The sequence below is a fragment of the Cyprinodon variegatus genome, unplaced genomic scaffold (assembly GCF_000732505.1).
Source record: "Cyprinodon variegatus isolate N-32 unplaced genomic scaffold, C_variegatus-1.0 Scaffold38, whole genome shotgun sequence".
In the NCBI taxonomy this organism is placed as follows: domain Eukaryota; kingdom Metazoa; phylum Chordata; class Actinopteri; order Cyprinodontiformes; family Cyprinodontidae; genus Cyprinodon; species Cyprinodon variegatus.
The window spans coordinates 1416751-1440938 of NW_015150491.1; the positions used below are offsets into that span (position 1 = coordinate 1416751).

General features: G+C 37.1%; 1 protein-coding gene across 1 annotated transcript in view; it reads left to right on the forward strand.

Annotated features, from left to right (window-relative positions):
- The first annotated feature begins 230 nt into the window (after nucleotides 1-230).
- The window catches only part of LOC107081396 (otoferlin-like), a 101025-nt gene continuing 77067 nt past the window's right edge, over nucleotides 231-24188 (forward strand). Inside the window, exons 1-2 of the mRNA XM_015369583.1 lie at nucleotides 231-571; nucleotides 14806-14864. Coding sequence (XP_015225069.1) covers nucleotides 490-571; nucleotides 14806-14864 — 141 coding nt within the window. The 5' untranslated portion in view covers nucleotides 231-489. The remainder of the gene's footprint in view (nucleotides 572-14805; nucleotides 14865-24188) is intronic.

A 24188-nucleotide genomic window follows, 5' to 3' on the forward strand; every position in this document is an offset into this window, starting at 1 on the left:
CAAAGTTTTGTGAAATTGGTTAGTCGGAAATAGCCTTTCATGGTCATATAATCAGTGTCACATAAAAGAAAGAGTATCAGCTCCTCTCCTCTTAATTCCTTCCTTGAATTTTATCCCTGCAATTAGAGCATCAGCATCTTCCCCTGGAAGTGAAGCCCACTCACCCCCCTCCCCGCCCTTCCTGCGCAGCGACCAGCGTAAAACCAAGCGCCAGGCTCATGAATGAGAGACACAGACTTTACCGCCAGGGAGCATAAACGGAGTTCGGGAGAAAATGTTGACTGGAGTCTTTGAATGATTCAGTTATAGACTCTTTCTTTGTCTTAGACAAGCTTGTAATGTCCACGGTTCGGGAGATGAAATTGTTTTCTGGGCAGAACGCATCCAGAGCCAAACAGAGGCTCCCATTAAATCAGTGATTGCACCAAATCGGTTCAAGTTTTATCTGCGTGGAGTAAAAAATTTACTCCCTCCCGCCAGAGAGCACCGATGATGTCTCTAGTGGTTCACCTGAAGACGGTGGCTCACCTTCGGGGGAAAGGTGACAGGATCGCGAAAGTTACATTCAGAGGTAGGAACGTTCAGCAGCATGGATGCATGTTGAGGCTGTTTGAAGTTCTGGTACTTCATGTAATGGACCAATACTAATTTAAGTAGTGAATAATTTAAGGGGCAAAAAAGTTCATGTTTTTCAACAAACAATTAACTGAAAGAAGAAGGAAACCTGAGAAATGCTTTGTATTCAGACTCCCTTATTCTATGCTTAATGCAGTTATCCTGGTTTGATGTGAATCTTTTCTTAAGTCATTTTGCAGAATCCAACATGCCTATTTTCCTAGTTTGCCCAGAATTGACCTCCATCTATTTAGTCAAATCAGGTCTGACCAGCTTCCCTGTTATAGATGAGCATTACCATTCCCCCAGGATTAAACTGCCTCCACCTTGTTTCATTGTGAGGACTCTGTCTCCAGTGTTGTGTAACACAAAGCATTTTGCTTAAAGGGTAAACAATTGTTCTGTCATATCTTGACAGGAGCACTATCTTCTACAATGTATTACTTTTACACAAATTACTTTTGCCAAACTGGACATTGGACTTTCTTGTGTCAGTGGCTTTCTAACTAATTATTGAAGTGTATTCTATTGAGCAAAGGGTGTGTAAACAGACGCACACCATACATTCTTAAAATATACACATAGAAATTTGACCATTATGTGTTATTTGTCTTTCACCTATCATGTTCAATAAGTTCGTTACACATTATCTCTTGATAAGATCCACTGAAGTTTGTATTTATAACAAAACAATGTGTGAACATGTTCAATAGTATGAGAGTTATTGTCAGTTTTTATATTCAGTTGTCAATATAACAAAATTGTCTAACGTAAAAGCTATTTTTATCATATATGGGGAACACGTTTTGGTGTGAAACCAAAGACAACAATATTGTTGTTTAATGCGTTTTTATTGATATGTACAAAGCTTCTTTCTCCTTCCTGTTTTCATACTGTACACATATACAGCATCCAGACAAATCTGTGGCTTTATTCACTCTTCCTTGTGTTTTCTGTGTAAGGGAGATAAGGAGACAGGAACTGTAGGTGTGCACCTTTCAGCACCTTGGACAGCGATCAGTGCTCTCTGACAGGCGCTTAGTGCCTCTTTAACTCTCGTTTAACAATGCCAGTGTCATCATCTTTACAGTGAGGGATGCTACAAAATCTACCTCCAGTTCTTGTTCTTTTTTCTGCTCTGTTTGTATATCCGTGTGTGTGTGTGGTGTGGAGAAAAGGATGCCTCTCAGTGTTAGGCTCTGTGGTGCAGTGATTTCGCTTGGGTACAGATATTATATGAAGCGTGTCATCCTTGTCAGAAATTAGATGCTGCGCTCCTTTCTCTGTGGTGCAACTGTCAGCTTAAGAACTGCAGTTCATCTCTTTATGATTTGAAATAAATTCACCAATGTTTCCTGTGTGAGAGCCTTAGAAATATTCAGGTTGCAATTGCCTTCCTTTTTAGAAAAATGGTTCAGGGTATGAAGGTACACTGCCTTTAATCTTTATATACATTAGGGCTTTTATGTGTTCTCTCTTTGAAACTAAAAACATAACTATACCCTCTATTGGTTCTATCTTATCAACAAAAGTAGCATAATTGTATATTACCTCAAATTTACAATATTTATGATAAAAAAGATTTGATTTGCTAATAGAAAATAGATAATGATTGTGAGTGTTTTTATCAGAGGCCTTTTGCTAGATAAGCTCAACTTTGCAGAAGTCCTAGATAGGGCATTGAGTGTAGTTTGATCTCATTATAAATACTGCTGATCTGTTTATGTTTTTAAAGAATATTTTGTGAACAACACCATGGAGAGCAAGGAATACAGCAGGCTGGTTAATAATAAAGTTGTGGGGAAGCTTCAAAACTGGGTCAGCTTATATTACAACATCCCAAGCTTTGCACATCCAATGGTACATTATTTATGCTGTAATGTAAAAAAAAAAAATAAAAAATAAAAAAAGAAACATAAGCAACCTAACATGATATGGCCATCCAAATAAACTGATACGCTGGGGAAGAAAAGCATTAATCAAATGAGCAGGCAGATCTGGGATCATAAGCACAGGCAGGATGTTTACCTGTTCACTCCTCAAATCTAACCTTTAGGATCAACAACAAGAAAGTCTTTAGAAACTATTTGATCTGGAAGACCACAATTTAACTTTTTGCTTACCATTTAAAGGGTTATCTGTAGCAGAACATAACTACCCCTCCCCATGAACACACACCATCCTGAATGTCAAGCATGGCTGGAACATCATACTGTATAGATAATGGTATTGAAATTAAAATATATTCAAGCTTAATACTATAGAAAAGGTCTTTGAGCAAATGTCCTGACTGAAGACAATGTATGAAGTTAGGTTTTCTCAAGTCATTAGGAAAATTGTTTAAATGGTGAAATATAAAGAGCTTGGTATACTGTGTATAGACCAGCAAGTGTACAATACAGGGTGTTTTTTTTTCTACCCTGTATTGTTTTAGTGAATGTTTTTGCGTTCTTTGTTTTGCTTTTTTTCTAAAAAAAAAAAAAATAAAACACATAAAAGACCAAATGGCTTAGACATTAAACAGCTGCATCGGAAAACATAATAAAAGTAGAAAGACTTAAGATTCATTAAGTATATTTAGAGACAATAATCTCTCAAACCAATACCTTAGACATATATAGGTCATTAGTGGCTTACACAATTTTTGTTTCTTACCAGCAGGCCTATATTTTGATTGTTCAGAGTAACTCTACTTCTTTACTACTATTGCTCTCGTCAGCCTTGTGCTTTGTTGTTTTTAAAGTTTTTTTGACAAGTATTTTGACAATACATCCACAAGATTGCAACTCTTCACACTCCTGCATCATGAAACAAGACATTCAATCCAACAAATGCTTCTTTTTTCTTAGACCAAAACCTGCCCCAGATTTTGAGAACTTGGGCTGTATTGTTTGTTTAGTATCCCTGAATTGTTTAATTTATCTAGGTTTAATTGCTGTTGTGTATTATTATTCCTGCTTTTATTTTACTTAGCTTCATGCTCCCCTTTGTTTCTGTGTATTTTGGTCCAGTTTACTCCCTGTTGTCTTGTGTTTGTTTTCAGGTCATGTGTTTTTTAATTTCTCATAATTTCTCCTACTTCATATATTTTCAGAGTAAGCCAGAGTATTGTTTTTTTCCCCATAAGCATAGGCATTATCTCTTTGCTTTGGTTATGCCTCCAATGAAAGAGTCTTTGCATATTTTGTCTCTTTACCCAGTTTACCGAGTTACACGGGTACCTAATACCAAACTAAATATGTTGTTTTTTTGTTTTTATTTTTTTTTTAAATGAATGATTCATGAATATGAATTTGAAACCAACCCACTCTATGTTTTTTATTGTTCTGGTTTTGTTTTGGCAGTAGGCTTCACTTGTTGCTGCTACATTCCGTCACGTTTCTTCATCAAGTTGTGTTTTCAGTTTCTTTCATTGGCTGCTAGAACAGATTGAATATAATTGAAAAAAATCTTTTTTGGTTGATGATATGCTCTGAATCCTTAAAGTAAACAGTTTTTGTTTTACCTGCTTTAAATTCTGCTGAAAAATATTTTCTGTTAAGCAACTTCTGCTTTCCTGATTATTAATCAGTTAATTCATAATAAATTCAAATCATCATAAGGTATCAGACAGTAATAAAAATATTTTGTGTCTGTTTATACAGTTGTGGAGTTTTGAAGCTGAGACAGAAGCATTTCTTGCAAGAAATAAGGTTCAAACTTATTGGTTGTCCTCAGATGGAGAGATAGGGCTCTTACTAGCCAAAGCTCAGTACATACATTTATACCTTACAAGTTCCCAACACACACAGGGGGAACCAACCCAACCCTTGCATAAAGAACTTTCTCACACTTGAACATTTGGAGGAAAAACAACTTTGAGTTCATCAAGGCCATTCCCTGTTAGGTTAATATACCTTTCACTGGCCAGATGGATCTCCTCAAAACAACAGTACTCCCCTTCATGCCATGAAGGAGGCTGTGTAAATCATTCTTATCACTCATGACATTCAGAACAAACATATCTCAACATTTTTTACTCTGCACAGTTTATATAAAAGTTTGTTTTTAAGCCATAAAGTCGTTTAAATACAATGTGACAAATGTTTCTGCAGAGTGCTTGTCTGTGTCAATCTCCTTTACTGTGGAGGGATTGTTTGAGTCATGCCGTTCCCTAAAACCTGTCAGTGGAGTTTCCTTAGTGCTTTCAACTCTGAAAACTTCCTGTCTGGACGGGAAGGTGTCTGTCAAGGAGAACAATCTCAAATCGCTGATGTGTGTAAGATTGGTGAGTGGGGCTCAAATGTACAAGAGTCTTTTTTAAGTGTAAGATACACTGTCAGAACAAAGTCCTAAAGGCAAACACAATCTTCTTAAGCAAATAACACAGAATTGCATCTTTATTCTGCCCCCCTTATGAATAAAACATTTAACCCAATCACTGCTCTGACCTAAGAAAGCAGTAACCTTAACTGGTTGAGCTAAATTTATGATGCTGTGTAAAGAGCTCCCTTATCATTAACCCACTGTGTCTTCATAAAGCTAAGGTGTAGGTATTTTAATTGTTGGATTTTCTTCTCACCTTTGATATAATTCAGATGCAAAAGTATTCTAAAATAAAAAAAAAATGTTTTTGAGTAAAAATAACTGAGCTTCAGCTGAGTAATATTTCAAGTTGGGCTATTTTCATAATCAGAAAACATAAAATCTCTGTAGGTTGAGTAACACTAGACTTTTGATTCTTCCTTATTTCTTTTAAGTTATCTTAGGCTTTTGTTTGACAGTTTTTATGAAGGAGGAAAATGCCTAAAAGTGCCTTGAGATGGGAGCTGAACCCCAAACAGCAACACTGAGTACTTACAGCCAAGGTGTATGTGCACCTGTTCTATTCACTGTATTGTAATGGTCAGTTCCTGCCCAAGGGAAAAGTTGCCACAGAATTACCCTTCCAAGATCCATCTCTACAGGTAATAGATGTTTTCCTGCTTCAGTGCATCTTGAATTAAATAGAAAGTACATTAACAAGCCTCTGGAAAACTTAACGACAAGCTCAGGAGTTCATTCAACCATTTTTGATAGCTGTGTGGGAGCTGGGACACGATTTAAGATTACAAGACAATGGCACCAGAAGAGCAGAGCTTGTGAAAAAAAAAAGTGAACATTTTTAGCTTGTGTCTTAAGAATGTGGTTTGTGTGATATTATCTAATGATTTTTTGTTCATCAATAGCTTTAAGATTTAAACAAAAATATTTTTTCAACAATGTTTTGCAGTGTGTATTTTGTAAACATTTTATCATGTCAATTTTGTATGTTTATGTCTTTGGAAATATTTAAAATTAAATTTTCTTATTAAATAATTGAATTAAATGGCTAAAATAAAAATGTCCGTTAATAACCAGTGATTTTTCTTCAGATATATAGCTGCATCTCCAAATATTAGATTCTTATTTCAATGTTCATGATATAAAATAAGTGAAACTACTTAGCTATTATGATCAAAGAATAGAATAGAATAGAATAGAACAGAATAGAATAGAAACAACCTAATTATCGCAAAGTGGGAACATTTTGGTGTTACAGTGGTTAAAACAGATGTGAAAAGGAAAAGATATGAAAGAAAACAAAATTTTAAACATTAAGCTGTACAGCAGGACAGAAAAACACACCAGAAAGGAAAAAAATACTGCAGTGATGACTTATAAAAGATTTATTGAATTGAAAATAAGGAATGTTTGATTTAATACATTAATATATTGTAGGGGAGTGTCGGCCTATTGGTTAGGGCATTGCCCTTGGGTCCCAGAGGTTCTGAGTTTGAGCCCCACTCCCACAGCCTGCCACTCTGGCTCCCTAAGCAAAAGACCCTTAACCCCACACTGCTCCCCAGGCACTGCACAATGGCATCATACTGCTCCCCAAGGGGATGGGTTAAATGCAGAGAGTTAATTCCATTGCTTTGTACTTGTGACACTGTAATGAAAATAAAGTTTAATTCTATTCTATTTCTAATACATTAACAATTTAAAGAAAGCTGTAAAGAACTGTGCAATAAGAATGTTTTTTGAAAAATGAAGAAACCACTAACATCTGTAGTCGATCACATCTATTCCCATTATCGATTTAGAAACAGTACAAATAATTATTGATTATATCAAGAATCTGTGCCATTGTAGCATGGTTGAAGACACTTCCTGGGCCTGTTGGGGGTAGCAAAGATAAAGTCTGACAACAGCGGGGAGAAGGGGTCTGCAGAAGCAGTCTATTGTACATCTAGAATGCAGCCCTCTTTCACTCAGTGAACTCTCCAGCTCCATAACAGCTTTATGAATAGAGTGAAAGATATTGTCCAAGCATGACATTATTTTCCTCAATGTCCTTCTGTCTCCCAATATCTGCTCTGTGTCCAGGGGGCATCATAGGACAGAGTCTTCCTCAGTACCTTATCCTACCTTTTCCTCTTAGCTGCAAAGTGGCTGCTGCTTCAACATGCCACACCATCATAAATGTCTAATGCCACCATAGAGGTAAAGCTAGGTCTTCAGGAACGACCTTGCAGTCTTAAAGATCTCAGTTCCCTTAGCAGGTATAGTCTGATATGACCCTTTATCTAAAGAGGAACAGTGTTTATGCTTTAAGCAGGGTTAATATCAGTTTAAAGTTATTTTGAAGAGGCACTCTTAATTTGACTAAAAAAAAAGTCTTATGGAACACATACACTCATCGGCCACTTTATTAGGTACCCCATGCTAGTAACTAGTTGGACCCCCTTTTGCCTTCAGAACTGCCTCAATTCTTCATGGCATAGATTCAACAAGGTGCTGGAAGCATTCCTCAGGGAGTTTGATCCATATTGACATGATGGCATCACACAGTTGCCGCAGATTTGTCGGCTGCACATCCATGATGCGAATCTCCCGTTCCACCACATCCCAAAGNAATCATCATAAGGTATCAGACAGTAATAAAAATATTTTGTGTCTGTTTATACAGTTGTGGAGTTTTGAAGCTGAGACAGAAGCATTTCTTGCAAGAAATAAGGTTCAAACTTATTGGTTGTCCTCAGATGGAGAGATAGGGCTCTGACTAGCCAAAGCTCAGTACATACATTTATACCTTACAAGTTCCCAACACACACAGGGGGAACCAACCCAACCCTTGCATAAAGAACTTTCTCACACTTGAACATTTGGAGGAAAAACAACTTTGAGTTCATCAAGGCCATTCCCTGTTAGGTTAATATACCTTTCACTGGCCAGATGGATCTCCTCAAAACAACAGTACTCCCCTTCATGCCATGAAGGAGGCTGTGTAAATCATTCTTATCACTCATGACATTCATTTGGAGCCTGTGAGGCTAAGAACAAACATATCTCAAAATTTTTTACTCTGCACAGTTTATATAAAAGTTTGTTTTTAAGCCATAAAGTCGTTTAAATACAATGTGACAAATGTTTCTGCAGAGTGCTTGTCTGTGTCAATCTCCTTTACTGTGGAGGGATTGTTTGAGTCATGCCGTTCCCTAAAACCTGTCAGTGGAGTTTCCTTAGTGCTTTCAACTCTGAAAACTTCCTGTCTGGACGGGAAGGTGTCTGTCAAGGAGAACAATCTCAAATCGCTGATGTGTGTAAGATTGGTGAGTGGGGCTCAAATGTACAAGAGTCTTTTTTAAGTGTAAGATACACTGTCAGAACAAAGTCCTAAAGGCAAACACAATCTTCTTAAGCAAATAACACAGAATTGCATCTTTATTCTGCCCCCCTTATGAATAAAACATTTAACCCAATCACTGCTCTGACCTAAGAAAGCAGTAACCTTAACTGGTTGAGCTAAATTTATGATGCTGTGTAAAGAGCTCCCTTATCATTAACCCACTGTGTCTTCATAAAGCTAAGGTGTAGGTATTTTAATTGTTGGATTTTCTTCTCACCTTTGATATAATTCAGATGCAAAAGTATTCTAAAATAAAAAAAAAATGTTTTTGAGTAAAAATAACTGAGCTTCAGCTGAGTAATATTTCAAGTTGGGCTATTTTCATAATCAGAAAACATAAAATCTCTGTAGGTTGAGTAACACTAGACTTTTGATTCTTCCTTATTTCTTTTAAGTTATCTTAGGCTTTTGTTTGACAGTTTTTATGAAGGAGGAAAATGCCTAAAAGTGCCTTGAGATGGGAGCTGAACCCCAAACAGCAACACTGAGTACTTACAGCCAAGGTGTATGTGCACCTGTTCTATTCACTGTATTGTAATGGTCAGTTCCTGCCCAAGGGAAAAGTTGCCACAGAATTACCCTTCCAAGATCCATCTCTACAGGTAATAGATGTTTTCCTGCTTCAGTGCATCTTGAATTAAATAGAAAGTACATTAACAAGCCTCTGGAAAACTTAACGACAAGCTCAGGAGTTCATTCAACCATTTTTGATAGCTGTGTGGGAGCTGGGACACGATTTAAGATTACAAGACAATGGCACCAGAAGAGCAGAGCTTGTGAAAAAAAAAAGTGAACATTTTTAGCTTGTGTCTTAAGAATGTGGTTTGTGTGATATTATCTAATGATTTTTTGTTCATCAATAGCTTTAAGATTTAAACAAAAATATTTTTTCAACAATGTTTTGCAGTGTGTATTTTGTAAACATTTTATCATGTCAATTTTGTATGTTTATGTCTTTGGAAATATTTAAAATTAAATTTTCTTATTAAATAATTGAATTAAATGGCTAAAATAAAAATGTCCGTTAATAACCAGTGATTTTTCTTCAGATATATAGCTGCATCTCCAAATATTAGATTCTTATTGCAATGTTCATGATATAAAATAAGTGAAACTACTTAGCTATTATGATCAAAGAATAGAATAGAATAGAATAGAACAGAATAGAATAGAAACAACCTAATTATCGCAAAGTGGGAACATTTTGGTGTTACAGTGGTTAAAACAGATGTGAAAAGGAAAAGATATGAAAGAAAACAAAATTTTAAACATTAAGCTGTACAGCAGGACAGAAAAACACACCAGAAAGGAAAAAAATACTGCAGTGATGACTTATAAAAGATTTATTGAATTGAAAATAAGGAATGTTTGATTTAATACATTAATATATTGTAGGGGAGTGTCGGCCTATTGGTTAGGGCATTGCCCTTGGGTCCCAGAGGTTCTGAGTTTGAGCCCCACTCCCACAGCCTGCCACTCTGGCTCCCTAAGCAAAAGACCCTTAACCCCACACTGCTCCCCAGGCACTGCACAATGGCATCATACTGCTCCCCAAGGGGATGGGTTAAATGCAGAGAGTTAATTCCATTGCTTTGTACTTGTGACACTGTAATGAAAATAAAGTTTAATTCTATTCTATTTCTAATACATTAACAATTTAAAGAAAGCTGTAAAGAACTGTGCAATAAGAATGTTTTTTGAAAAATGAAGAAACCACTAACATCTGTAGTCGATCACATCTATTCCCATTATCGATTTAGAAACAGTACAAATAATTATTGATTATATCAAGAATCTGTGCCATTGTAGCATGGTTGAAGACACTTCCTGGGCCTGTTGGGGGTAGCAAAGATAAAGTCTGACAACAGCGGGGAGAAGGGGTCTGCAGAAGCAGTCTATTGTACATCTAGAATGCAGCACTCTTTCACTCAGTGAACTCTCCAGCTCCATAACAGCTTTATGAATAGAGTGAAAGATATTGTCCAAGCATGACATTATTTTCCTCAATGTCCTTCTGTCTCCCAATATCTGCTCTGTGTCCAGGGGACATCATAGGACAGAGTCTTCCTCAGTACCTTATCCTACCTTTTCCTCTTAGCTGCAAAGTGGCTGCTGCTTCAACATGCCACGCCATCATAAATGTCTAATGCCACCATAGAGGTAAAGCTAGGTCTTCAGGAACGACCCTGCAGTCTTAAAGATCTCAGTTCCCTTAGCAGGTATAGTCTGATCTGACCCTTTATCTAAAGAGGAACAGTGTTAATGCTTTAAGCAGAATTAATATCAGTTTAAAGGTTATTAACAGGCACTCTTAGTTTGACCCAAAAAAGTCTTATGGAACACATATTTACTGAGTTGTGCCTGTATTTTTTGTATATTTGCGATGCAAAATCAAACATTTATTTAGGCTGACATTCTGCTTTAGTTGAAGCAACACATTGACAGTATCAGGGAACAACTCTAATGCCTACATTCATAAAAGAGAAGATAAGACTGGAATCAGTGCATGAGAGCTTAATTTGAAATTGTCTCTGGCATTCTCGAACCAGTGACCAGTTAATTATCTCTGAAAATAGATTTAATCGACAAACTGAGGTTGCCTTTAAGATGAGACTTCAAAAAAATTAATTGATTTTTTGACGAGTAATGGATTCTTCATGTTATCGGTTTCTTTTAAGGACAGCATTTCTGTATGCGTTGCTCATTGGTCGGTACCATAGCCTGCAGAGCCTTTAATTAAATGTGTAATATTCTGTGGAACGATTAATGAAGAAAATATATAAAAGGAGATATTTGAGAACCTTCAGCTTTACTTGTGTCTTGCAGTTCTCCAATCTTGTCGAAACATATAAAATTTTTGTCTTTTTATAACTTTGTCATGCTGTAGAAGTGTTTTCTAATTATATTTTTTCCTGTCTGGACATTTAATTCATAGTTAAATGGCACTTATTTGGAATTTCACCCATCTACTGTTAAACAGTAATAAAACAGGACATAAACTGTTGACAAGAACATTGGATTATTTCTCACTGCATGAACCTGAGTATATGGTTCTACATACTAGGATTGCTTCCTCTTTGTTTTTCCCACTTGCTCACTTAGGCCTTTACGTTTCTATGGAAGTGGACGCCTATAAAGGTCGCTTCAATCTCTACCCCTGTCACCATAATCCATCACTGCACAGATTAAGTGGGGTATTTCTTGCATTTTATCCTATGTAGGCAGTTTGCTTGTGGGCATTTTCTCTCTGCCTCTACGTAGGAGTATACGTAGACAGAGGAGAGCAGCCTTCTGTAGACTGACGTCCTGCTTTGGTTTTGGGTAGGTTTATAAATAGTGTGCAGCCACTTGTAATTCAGAAAGATGACATGACCTTTTTCTTATTTTTCCTTTGGTTCAGGTATGGTTATGGGTTATTTTTCCTGCACTCCCTCAGCAAAAAAACTTGCTTTTCCCCTTAACTTATGACCAATCAGTACAGTAGTCTGTTGATGTCACATTTAGGTCCTACACAGCACTATCCTTAGCAGCTCCTTAGCAGGCATAGATAAGTCATTCAAGCACAGAGTTAAAAATGGATGGAAATGCTGTGAAATCGGGCAGATTGTAGTTTAACAGGGACAACTTGAGCTGATTGGCAGAAAGTTTTCTTTAGTTTCGTTTGCAGCACCTTATATAAGCTTCACATAATAATTTTTTAACCCACACTTTAGTTGGATGAAATCACTCCAGTGAAAGGCCACTGTTATCAATAATGTAGGAGGAGTGTTGTCTCTTCTCCCACTTTGACTCTAAAGCACTATTTATTTTGTTTTAAAAAAAAAACTGCTGCAAAGGGACGTGGGTATCCAGGAGGTGGCACAGGATTTTATAGAGATGTGACAAAAAAGGGAACATTTGCAGGAAAATGAAAAGCAGCTTGTTTTGATGAAACGTGAAGAAGTCGAAATAGGCTTGGTATGTTTTTACCTGTTTTCCCAATATGTGTGCCTTACCTCATAAGTGTTTTTTTTTTTTTTACGATGAATAAAAAGACATTGTGAAGCCTTCTCATTCATAATATTGTCAGAGTTGGGCAGCATCCAGGATTTCTATTCAAACATATTAATACAGATGGAAAGAAAGGGAGCTTTATTAATTTCTGTGTGTGTTTAAGTTAGTATGACTGTCCACACGTGGTCACATTAACCCTTGTTTATTCAAAGCAAATAAACTCTACAAAGGAAAGTGGGACATTTCATAAGCAAAGCACAAAGCAGCCTGGTGAAGACAATCTGCAGCATGCACAAGGGAATCAGTTAGCTGTGCAGTGAGCTGATGAACACTTCAACAACAGAACACATGGCTATTAAAAAACACTAAATGTGACTTCCGGGGCAGTTTGTAATCCATATTGATTTTTTCATTTACTACCTTCTCTTAATTTGCTTTATGTTCCAAAGTTAATCAGGCAGATTTCTTTACATTTTTTTCAGTTTTTATGGCATTCCTTGTAATTTTTTTAGTATGCTACTTAAGTAACTAAATCGTCAGTTTCTGGCTTTAATCACATACATCAGCAATTTTAGATTGCAAAGGGACTATTTTACATTTTGATAGATTTTTTAGCAACTTTGTTATTCTCTTCCAAGAACCCTCAGTTAAACTAACACTGATTTATTTGAATGATGTGGTATTTATCATTTGCAACTTAAAAATACTAATATTCACAACCCAAACTGGACTTTACTTGAGAGTGTTTTGTTAATTTCATAAGATAGTCATAGATATTCAACTAAGGTGTTAATACATTTGTAGATGTGTTTGCATTCGGGTGCTAGAGCAGGATATTTCTGGGCTGAGATGTCTGATTTTTCTCCAAGAATATGTTGAAGTCACATCTCTGAGGTTGCTGCCCCCATTGCTCAGATGACTACGGGGACTACAGTTCCCTTTACCTTCCATGCTCTCTCTTGTTCTTCCCAGAGCCCTTGGTAATACTCCAATCTCTCATGTTCTTTTTCCTGATATTTCCACCATTTGCGATGGCCACATCAATCACTACAGCTGTCCTCCTTTAGGCCAGTTTTCGTAGAGGAAAGACAGTTAGATTAAACAAAACTTTTATTAAAGTTGGAACTGCTGTGAACAGTGTTGGTGTCTAAGGCAGGAACCTCTGCAGGAGGAGACCAAAGGTTAGTGATCACGTCTTTCTGGGGAGGATTATAATGAACGTGTGAGTCACTAATCTGGTCTTAAAATTCAGTCCGGGCCCAGAGGATGAGGTTGGCTCCAGCCGGTATGCTGCCAACGAGACGCGGTGGGCGGCACCCAGAGAGTCCCAGAAGCTGGTGTCTCGGTGGTCGGAGGACAGGCAGGAGATCAGAAAAGACCAGACGAAGGAAAGCAGGATAATCCAGAGGGCGAAGCCAAAGCCAGTGTCGATGAAATGCTCTGTAGTCAGAGCCAGGAGGTCAGAGATCTGTTAAGGTGCCCAAGGGAAATCCAGAACAGAGTCAGGGAACAGTTCCAGGTTCGGTTAACACACAGGTAGAAATCCGGCAAGAGTCTAAAGACAGGTCAGGCTGGCACAGATGACTGGTAGAAGGCTGGTTAAATAGAAGCTGAAGCAGGTGGCTCAAATGAGCAGTAATGAGAACATGGTGGAGATATGCAGGTGATTATAATGAGTGTTTAGACCAGACCTCAGATCAAGATCATGACAGTCCTCTGCTGCTTATCAATGATCACAATGTCCTGTTGGTTGGTTTGTATCTGGAAGTGAGCTAGGAATGTTTCTAATCTTAAATGGAAATGTTAATATCTTTGTACAGTTGGGACTTAATTACTGCTTTAGATTTTTTTCTTCTTCAGCCAATGGCATGCTTTAGAGTCTGTACACTCAAGTTAATGGTTAGATTGATTTTCCAAATTATTGGATGATTATTTCAGTAACTGATTGATCATGATTAGATTAATTGTTTAATTTCTATTTTAGATTAAGTTTTGCCCCCTTTAAAGATAGCAGCATGTATCTGGATGGGTTCAAGATGCTTTACAATCACCTCAAAATGTTACTCCAAAGAAATGGCCAGAAAGCTTAAAATACTTTGTTAGCTGCAATGCTGCTACAGCAGTGCTATCTGTCCTGAATTATAAACAGCCTCATATGTGTAGCTTTGGGAATTGAAATACAGAAAAGGGACTCTAATTAATCAATTGTCTGTCGAGTAGCAGGAAGTGGAGGATAAATCTATTGTCTTGGTCAGTTTATACTGATTTACTATAAATGCATGTTTGGACTCATCTTCATTTTGAAAAAAGATTTGCTTCGATATTTAAATTTTTCTTGCATTTTTCTTGAGTCAAACTTAATTGTATTTTATACAGTTTACAATTTCATTTATTTACCTTATTTTTGTGTTTTCTAGAAATCTTCCCAGGCTGCCCACTTAACTCAGCCATCATCACACTTTTAAGTCAACTGCCTTTTAATCTCTAACTCTTTCTCCATCTGTCAGGTCTGCCCCTCTACAGCCGAGTAGCAGAGAACTGCGAGGAAGTGGCTTACTTTAATGAGGTCAGTAGCTATATTTCACTCTACATTCATCAGAACACATCTAACTGATTTCACACTTTGAAAGCTCTCTTAATGAACTTGGGTAGAATCTCAATAATTGGCAGAAACAACAGAGGCAGAGGGATTTAGTTTACTTCAGTTTACTTTAGTAGGGGAAGCTTAATGAGTTGTTTTTAGACACACGTTTTATAACAGAACCATGCACGTTTTTTGAGCTGAAATGATTGCATGACGTGTTTCTGAGGCATTAATATTAGGTATTAGTTCTTTTCCACTTGCAAACTGTCACTTACCATTTGCTGTATTTTGAGAATTTAACCACCTTATCTGGCGTTACTAGGGGCTAAAAGTAAATTTTGAGCCAACTGCAGGAAGTGTGATGTGATTTACTGAAAAACTACTCTTTCAACTACACTAGTAATGGTTTTGTAAGCCGGATTTTTCTTTTGTTATGAAAATTCTAATGCTATGCAATATTTTCCGTAAATTATAAGATAGTAATAACTGTTTTATTGATTCAATCAAGGCTTTCAAACCTTTAAAAGTTACTAAATGATGTATTGAACTGTAATTATGTTTAAGAATTAGAGATAATCAAATAAAAAGACTGATATATAGTGTCTTTGAATATAGTAATACACCTTGATCACTTTGTCACACAACATTTGTTTTTGTCACAGGATTTGGGGTGACAGATCACCAAAAAGTAGAATACAATTGCAGTGGTATGCAATAGTTCTCTTGCATTTAGACTTAGACTTAGACAGATTTATTTTGTCATTTTTTATACAAATTATTTGATGACTGTTATTGTGATGAATGTATACAAAAAGAAATTTCGTTTAAAACAGCTCTAGACAATTTCATTTTTTTAAGTGCAGCCTTGAAAACAGTAATAAATACATCAAAAATCAATATAAACATATGACTGGCTGTCATTCATGATGTTACTGGCTCGGGACACGCAGCGCTGGGATGAAATGTGTTAAATGGAGGAAACAGGGATCCCCGATGATCTTCTCTGCTGTTCTTACTACTATTCTCACCTTCTTCCAGTCTGACGCGCTGCAGCCTCAACACCACACAGTGAGACAGCTGGTCAGAGCGCTCTCTATGGTGCTTCTGTAGAAGGTGGTGAGGCTGGGTGGGGGCAGGTGGGCTCTTCGCATCCTCCGCAAGAAGTACATGTGCTTTTGTGCCCTTTTGATCAGTCAGGTGATGTTTACATTCCAGATGAGCGTGTCTGTGATGTGCACCCCCCAGGAATTTGGTGCTATTGACCACTTCTACAGCTGAGCTGTTGATGCCCAGTGGAGCGCGGTTAGGCAGAGTCTTCCTGAAGTCCAAGATGATCTCTTTTGTCTTCTCCTAGTTCAGGATCAGGCTGTTATCTTTGCACCAGTCCACCAGCTGCTCCATCTCCTCTATGTAGTCCTGGTCATTGTCATCACTGATGAGGCCCACCACTGTGGTGTCGTCTGCAAACTTTACTGTGTGATTGGTGGTGAACCTGGGGGCACAGTCATGTGTTATCAGGGTGAACAGCAGGGGGCTCAGGACGCAGCCCTGAGGGGAGCCTGTGCTTAGGATGATGACATCAGAGATGTTCTGTCCCACCCAGACTGACTGAGGTCTGTTTGTGAGGAAGTCTAGCAGCCAATTTTAAGGGGTTGTATTGAAGCCCAGCTGTTCCAGTTTTCCCATCAGATGCTGTGGGATGATGGTGTTGAAAGCTGAACTGAAGTCCGGGAACAGCATCCATATGTGGGTGTTCTTCTCCTCCAGGTCTGCCAGGCTCAGGTGGAGAGCAGCAGAGAAGACATCCTCAGTGGAGCGGTTCCGTCGGTAGGCGAACTGGAACGGGTTGAATGTTTGCGGCAGACTTTAACCAGCCTTTCGAAGCAACTCATCATGATTGGAGTCAGTGTGACAGGCCGGTAATCATTGAGTGAGTTGACCTGAGGCTTCTTTGGGACTGGAGTAATGGTGGCAGACTTGAAGCATGCTGGCACTATGGATTGGTCCAGCGAGGTGTTAAAAATGTCTGTGAGGACACCAGCCAGCTGATCTGCACACTCCTTATACACCCGCCCAGGTATGTTATCAGCCCCTGAGGCCTTTCTTGGATTGACTCTCCTCAGAGTTTTCCTCACTTCAGCTACATCCAGGTTTAGTGCCTCCTCCCCCTGGTGTGGAACAGCTTTCACTGCTGGAGGCTGTTTAGGGCCTCAAACCTTCCAAAGAAGTTGTTAATTTCATTTAGGAAGTCAGTGTTTGCTGCATCTACCAGGGAGGTAGGCTGTGTTGTAGTCCGTGATCATCCGAATGCCTTTCCACATCCTCCTGGTGTTGCTGTCATCATCCAAAAAAAAACTGGATTTTCTGGCTGTGGTTCTGCTTTGCTGATCTGATGGCACGTTTAAGTTGGCACACGCCGTTCTCAGTGCGTCTTTATCACAAGAGTTGAAAGCTGAGTTCCATGCTTTTAGCGATTTCCGAACCTCTCAATTTATCCAGGGTGGTTGGTTGGCCTGGGTGGTGATGTTCTTTTTGATGCTGCCGTCCTCAATGTATTTGTTGATGTAGGCTGACACAGTCATAGCATACTCATCAATATTTAATAAGTTGTCATATGTTGCTGCAGCATTGAGGATGTTCTAGTCAGAGCATTCAAAACAGTCTTGGAGTGACTCCATGGCGGCCTCAGACCACACTCGGAACTCTTTAACTGTTGGTTTAGCAATTTAGCGCTCGCTATTCAGATACCCCTTAAGTTCATATAGTCTGACCTGTGTTTTAACATAATAAGAATGTCAATACAATTGTTCTGTTGGTCTCAGATGTCGGTTAAGGTACATAAGAGAAAAAAAAGCCTTAGGATGATCAAGAAAGATACCAGATAAGTTATGGATAAAGTTATAAAACTAACAAAAATATCCCAAGTTTTGAACATCTAACAAAGCATGATATGAAACATACGGTACATCATATACAAACAGAAATGATCTGACTGGAAAAAAGGTCCTTGAACCTTGAACCAAAATGCGTAAACTAGGGGGTTGAGGTTGCTTGAAGACCCAAACGCAGAAGTGAGTGAAGCAGAGATGAGTTCTTGTTGGTTTAATGAAAAAAAAAATAAGGCAGACATCTAAAAAAATAAAAAATACAAAGCACCAAAAAAAAAAAAACAGAAAACAGTGACTGAGCATGAGGTGTATAAATGGGAGACTGAACAAAGGCCAGGCTAATCAGCAGATTGGGAGCAGGTGTGGACAGAGCAGTCTAGAAGGGAGCTAGGGGAAAAGAGACTAACACAAGAGGGCAGCAGAGGGCAAGCAATACCTAAGAACTAAATTACAATAAAAAATAAGAGAATAACACAAAATTGAAATGAAACCAATAAACTATAAAAAGCAGAAAAACATGAAACAAAGTAAAACTGAAAGCCCAAAAAAGAAAACTTAAACAAAACCAAAAAGTGCAGAGTAATGTCAAAATGTACAAGTCTGAAGAACAAAATATTATTTGGAGAAGCAACCAGGAGCTGTATTCTAACTCTAGAAGAGCTGCAGGGATAAAAAGCTCATGTGGCAGAATCTGTTGATTGCACAGCTCGCTTTTAGTGGAGAGTTGCAAGAGCAAACTTGTCCAGGTTACAGAATGCGACAAACCAGAGGGTAGGGCAACATAAGAACATTTGGGTTTTGGTTTATTTATGACAAAAAATCTCTCTTAATATAACCACCCCATCCATTGTGGTAATAGAGTCATTTTATGAGAATAAAGTCTGGAAAACACATCACAAAATATATTTTGATTTCATCATTAGTGTGACAAGTGTTATTGTTGAAAAGGATTGTTTGGAATATTGTACTCATATTAGTGTACTTAAGTATACGCTTTGCATGTACATTTTATATGTAACGTGTTAAATCTGCCATAGAAGCCATCACCTGACCTGGTTAAAATTCCCAATATACTGAAGATCACAGAGAGGGCTGAAAGAAAGGTTATGAAGACAGGGGGTAAATGTGGATTTGTTGTTACTATTATCAGCATCACAATTTTAAGTAGTAATATTGTTATTGGGCAGAGGCTTAACTCTAAATATAAAACCAGTGCTGAGCATTGCCTAAGCCAGAAACAGAGCTCTAGCAATTTAACAATCTGTGGCAAGCAGTGACAATATTCAGAGCTACTATCAAACCAGACAGACAGACATTTACATATTTTCCAAAGAACTTGCAAATACTCTGTCTAGATGTACACAGCTTGTGGAGAAATCACCCTAAAAGACCCACTGCTATAATTACAGTATAATTTTCTTTCCTATACAACAATGTACTATTTTGAGTTGGTCAGTTAACTAAAGTCCTAAATGCATGGGGATTTCTACAGTGACAAAATATAGAGAAGTTTAAGGCTTAAAAATACATTTATATACTTACTTTGCCAGTCACAATACATACATTATAGAATTAAAAACAAACTAATCAAAAGAATCCTTGGTCCTAAATTGTTTTAACATTGTTGCTTCAATATTGTTTTACCAGACATCACCTGCAAAGGTTCTGGCTTATAAAAGGCTAAATTCTTTTTAAATGACTTTGGATCCTTCTCTCATCTGTGGATATTGCAATTTATGGCTGTTGTAGGCAGTCTAAATAAGACTTTTTCATTCCTCCCTGCATTTGTGAAAAAAGTATTAGGGTTTAAGTATTTCATATGCCAGTTGGAGAAGCTTGGTTTTCAGGCAAAGGTAAGAGGATTTGGACTGCAGTCAGAGAGAATTTCAGGGCAACAGCTCACTTCTCTGTATTCCTTTGAGTCTTTCTGGTTATGGTTGGCCTGCCTTTTATTTACACTGGCTGCTGTGTGTTTATGGGAAATTATCTTTATTCCCACAAACCCCTTAAAACAACTTAAATGATTAGCTGAAAGGAAGGAGGCATTAAAAAAGCAGACAGAGGAAGCAGGATTGATGGTTAAGGATCAAGAGAGAAATGGAGCTGGAAAATCTGCAGAAGCTTAAAAAAACATAGCAGAGCTACTGGTAAAATTCAGAAACTAAAATCCTGAAAACAAAAAAAAGAAAGCCCCTCAGACATTTCTACTCAGAGGATATGACTGCTGCTGTTGTTTTTCTTTGAGAGACTAATGAAAAGAGTGCTGCTTCCTTTACTGATAACCGGCTCTCTTGTTTTGGTTGTAATCAGGAATTTTCAGCATACATACACCATGGAACACATCAGGTGGTGTTGTTTTTGCAGAATAGGGGAAATGTAAAACAGACAAGATAAACACTTTTTTTTATTGTGGAGTGTTTCAACAACAGCCATGGATTCAAAAAGTTACTTGCACGATAATCTACTCTGATATGTCTACTGATTCTTGCACCTCTCTTATACATAGTTCTCAGGAGGTCATTAGCATCTCTCTGCACCAACTCAGTGTCCAGATTTCCCTTGGAAGGACATGTTCTTCCTGGACTTTGAACGATTGTTTAATAAGTACATGAAAGTACATGTGTGATTATTGCTTCTGGTGTCCAGTTTTGTGCTTTCTTGACCCCTCTAATCATTCCTAAGCTCCTTCTCTCCACTCCTGTCTTCCTCCTCATCTCTGGAACATTTGCATGTCTCATTTGAGCTCGGTTGAGTCCCTGGAGTTGAGGCCCATTAGCATATAGCTGTGGGTCTTTTTGCTTTATGCATGGACTAGCAGAATGCCTTTGAACTAGTGTGCAGATAAGCTGGATGGGGAATCTGTATTCATTATTCAGTGCATGGTGAAGCTTTTAGCTGCAGAATGACAGGGCTTTCCCCTCATAGGTTTGACATAACTGGAACGTAGTCCTGCTCTGTATGTGGCCGGCAGTGTCAGTTAAGCATTTTCTACACCTTTATTTATTTTGAACAAAGAGTGAGATTGAGTTATTTGGAGATAAGGTGGAAAATCTAATTTCTCTATCCACACCGTGGTTTGGAAATAATAACGGCATGTCAGCATAATGAATACTGTATGGCCGAGGCTGTAATCCAAATTGGGATTGTGACTTTATAATAGGAATCTTGGAGCTATGCAACCTCAGAAAATAAGTCTAGAGACATTTTCCAGATTTTGTAAGCCCAAGCTGTTGGAGAATGTTTTTTGATCCGTAATACATAGACTAGGGGAACTAAAAATAACGGTACAGTGTTATTTTGGTTTAAAAAGCATTTTTGTCTTTACAGTTAAGAGATATTTTAGAAACAATACATTATGAAGGATTTTCAATTACAGTCTGCTAAAAGATGTATCAATTTGAAACAAAAAATATATAAAATTTGTGAATTTGTTAAAATAGCTGATTCTGTAATTCTCTTCAGTTTAACATTTCTGCCAAAAGCATCATCAGACTTATGGACTCGCAGAGTTCCTGGGCGTGTTGTGGCTTAGAGAGGGAATGTGATGACACCTCAATGAGCTCACTTCCTAACCACTTCCTGGACTGTCTAGATAATCACATTTAAAGTGAAGTGAATAGATTAAACAAGACACATCAGTCATATGAGCCCACACTCTATCAATGAAGGATTATAACTTTTAAGAGGAAGTTTGAAACCAACAGACTCCTTATGCCATAAGAGTAGTCTACTTCTAAGGTTCTTGTTTCAGCTGATATGTTCCTGGCCACGGGTACTATGAGTAAAGATGAGAAAAGTAGCTGTTGCCTTAGGGCAGAATACAAGCTTGAATATTGCAGTTCTAAAAATAGTTTTTGAAGTTCTCTAAACGCTCAGGGACCCTACAGGGATGTGCTTTTCCAACTCCTCAGTACTATGAATAAATGATGATCTGTGCAGCATATTTAATGGGAATGCCTTAAAATGCGTGGGAATTTGTGCCAGTAAAGTTTGTATAAACAAGGATTTAAAGAGATTTAAAATAAAAAAGTCTTATATCACCTTTTGGAGACGTCTTAAATTAAATTCTTCATTTCATTCTGTTATTATGAAAATGTTGCTCTACCGAACAAGGAAAATAAATGCAGGAAAGGTTCTACAGACAAATATAAGAAATCAAATAAATTAAGTAAATACAAGCAACCTCATTTATCATATAACCCTTGTGTCTGAGAAAGTAAAAAAAAGGCTGATAACACCAACTGAAAATCTGAGACTGTGAAATATTGTAAATATCTTTAAATATTTGTAAAGACACACCACACATCATATGAAATAAACTCAACAATTTCAGAAAACAAAAATATTACAAAACCTATGGACCATGAGAACTCATCACTTATAATGCTAGTATTTTTAGCTTTTTTTTCTTTAAAAAGGAAAATATATGTACAAACCTACACATTTATTTCTATTTGTGCATCTGTCAAGGTGTGTTCATGTGCATCAGCTCATTACACCTCAGCTGCAAAAAGCATCTTTCACAGGAGACCCTGTAGGATGGTAAACATTAGCCCAGAAACAAACATAACAGAATATAGCTCCACTACTTAGGAATAATTAATTTCATAATGAAAAAAAATAATTAAATATCAAAATTTCCTCCAAAAGAAGGGCTCAAAGACTTGAATCTGTACTTTCCATTACATGAAGGAACTTCAATAAAGTTGAGTAACCAAAAAACAAAACAAACAAAAAAACAGCATAGAGCAAAGCAAGTGCTCTCTTCTTTTATCATTCAGAGATTTTACATCTAAGCAGAAATTTGATAGGGTTCTATATGAAATTCAACAGAGCCTATGAAAATTAACTCCAATTAATATGTTTGTTTGCTAATATTTTGAAAAATCCAAGTAGTAAAAAAAATCCTAATAACACCATTGGTGTCTACCCTTAAAATATCAAATATATGAACAAGTTTTCTGCATCCCTCTAGAAATTCATTACATTCCTAATGTAATTGGCGATAACTTAAGTTACTCACACTGGTTCAGCAGGGTAAGAAAATACAAGGATTAAAAAGGATTTTTATAAGATAATTAAAAGACTCATTACAGGTTATATCCAAGTTGGACCCTATGGAAATATAAAAAAGTTGTGTTTTTTGGTAACTATGATACAATTAGCTATAACGTGCATATTTTAGTAAAGAAAATATGTATTTCTTGGTTTACTAAAGTAATTCAATTAAACATTAGACCTTTATATTTTTGGAAACGAATGTCAAGTATACTCAGTTCCAACAGTAACTGTTGCTCTTCTAAAAATGTTCTCTATTTCAAATTTATAAAAGAAGGATTATATTCACTTGAACCAATTCAGAAGCTTAATTTTCCTCTTGTGACACAGAAAAAAAAAACAAATATAAAAGGAAAACAGAGATTGACAACCCGGCACCTAGTGGTGTTATGTAGAAGAAGCCAGTAGTAAGATACAGACCATCCTGAAACTAAATAGGACTTTAATGAATTAGTTGAACAACTTTATTGCACATCTCCTTTCAGTTTCAAGATAAAAAAGCAATACCCCTAAGCTTCGTCATTCAATGGGGAAAGTTCTTCTTTAATGGCAAAAGTAGTACAAAGAAAGCATTCCAATTAATATAAATCAGATCAAACCTTCTGGAGTGGCACTTGAAAAACAGGGTGAAGATTGAAAAGAAAAAAACACCAAGGAGTTGGATTGGAAAACTAAATTGAACCTGACTTTCTTAAATGAACAGCTGAACCATGCTGTCAGTAAAGGCAAGACTTTCACTGCAGAACCAGCCTGTCAGGCACACACAAACACTAACATATCATGTGGAATGTGGGATAAACCACAAGGAAGAAGAAACTAAACCTTTCGGAAACTAAACCTAAGTCTGTTAAAATTTCTAAAGCTACCTTTTACAAAAAAAAAAAAGCTAAGGCGACATATTTCTCTTCAAGGCCATTCTAGAAGGAGACTCAGTGCAGACACTGATCTTGATCTGATCTTGAAATGATTGACAAATATAAATACTTACATGCAAAAATGTTATTTAATCTGAAACTCATTATGTACACTATTATTAATTAACATTTGAACATTGACTGCCAGAGATAATAATAATAATAATAGAACAATATTTGTGGGGAAAATAAATATGTGAAAGACTGCATTGAAAAAACATGTGGCTTGTTCATAAATAAGCAAAACTGAAAACAACCACTGAGAAAAAATAAACAATGTCAATGAGCCATCAATAGCTACGTTTACATGGACACAAATAATCGGATTGAAGGCCGAATCAGATAAAAAATGTTTCATGTAAACATGTCAGACTGAAGATTCTAATCCGATTCGGTCCGATCGGAAATAAATTTAATTCCGAAAGAGAGAGGTGGTTTTTGCCGAT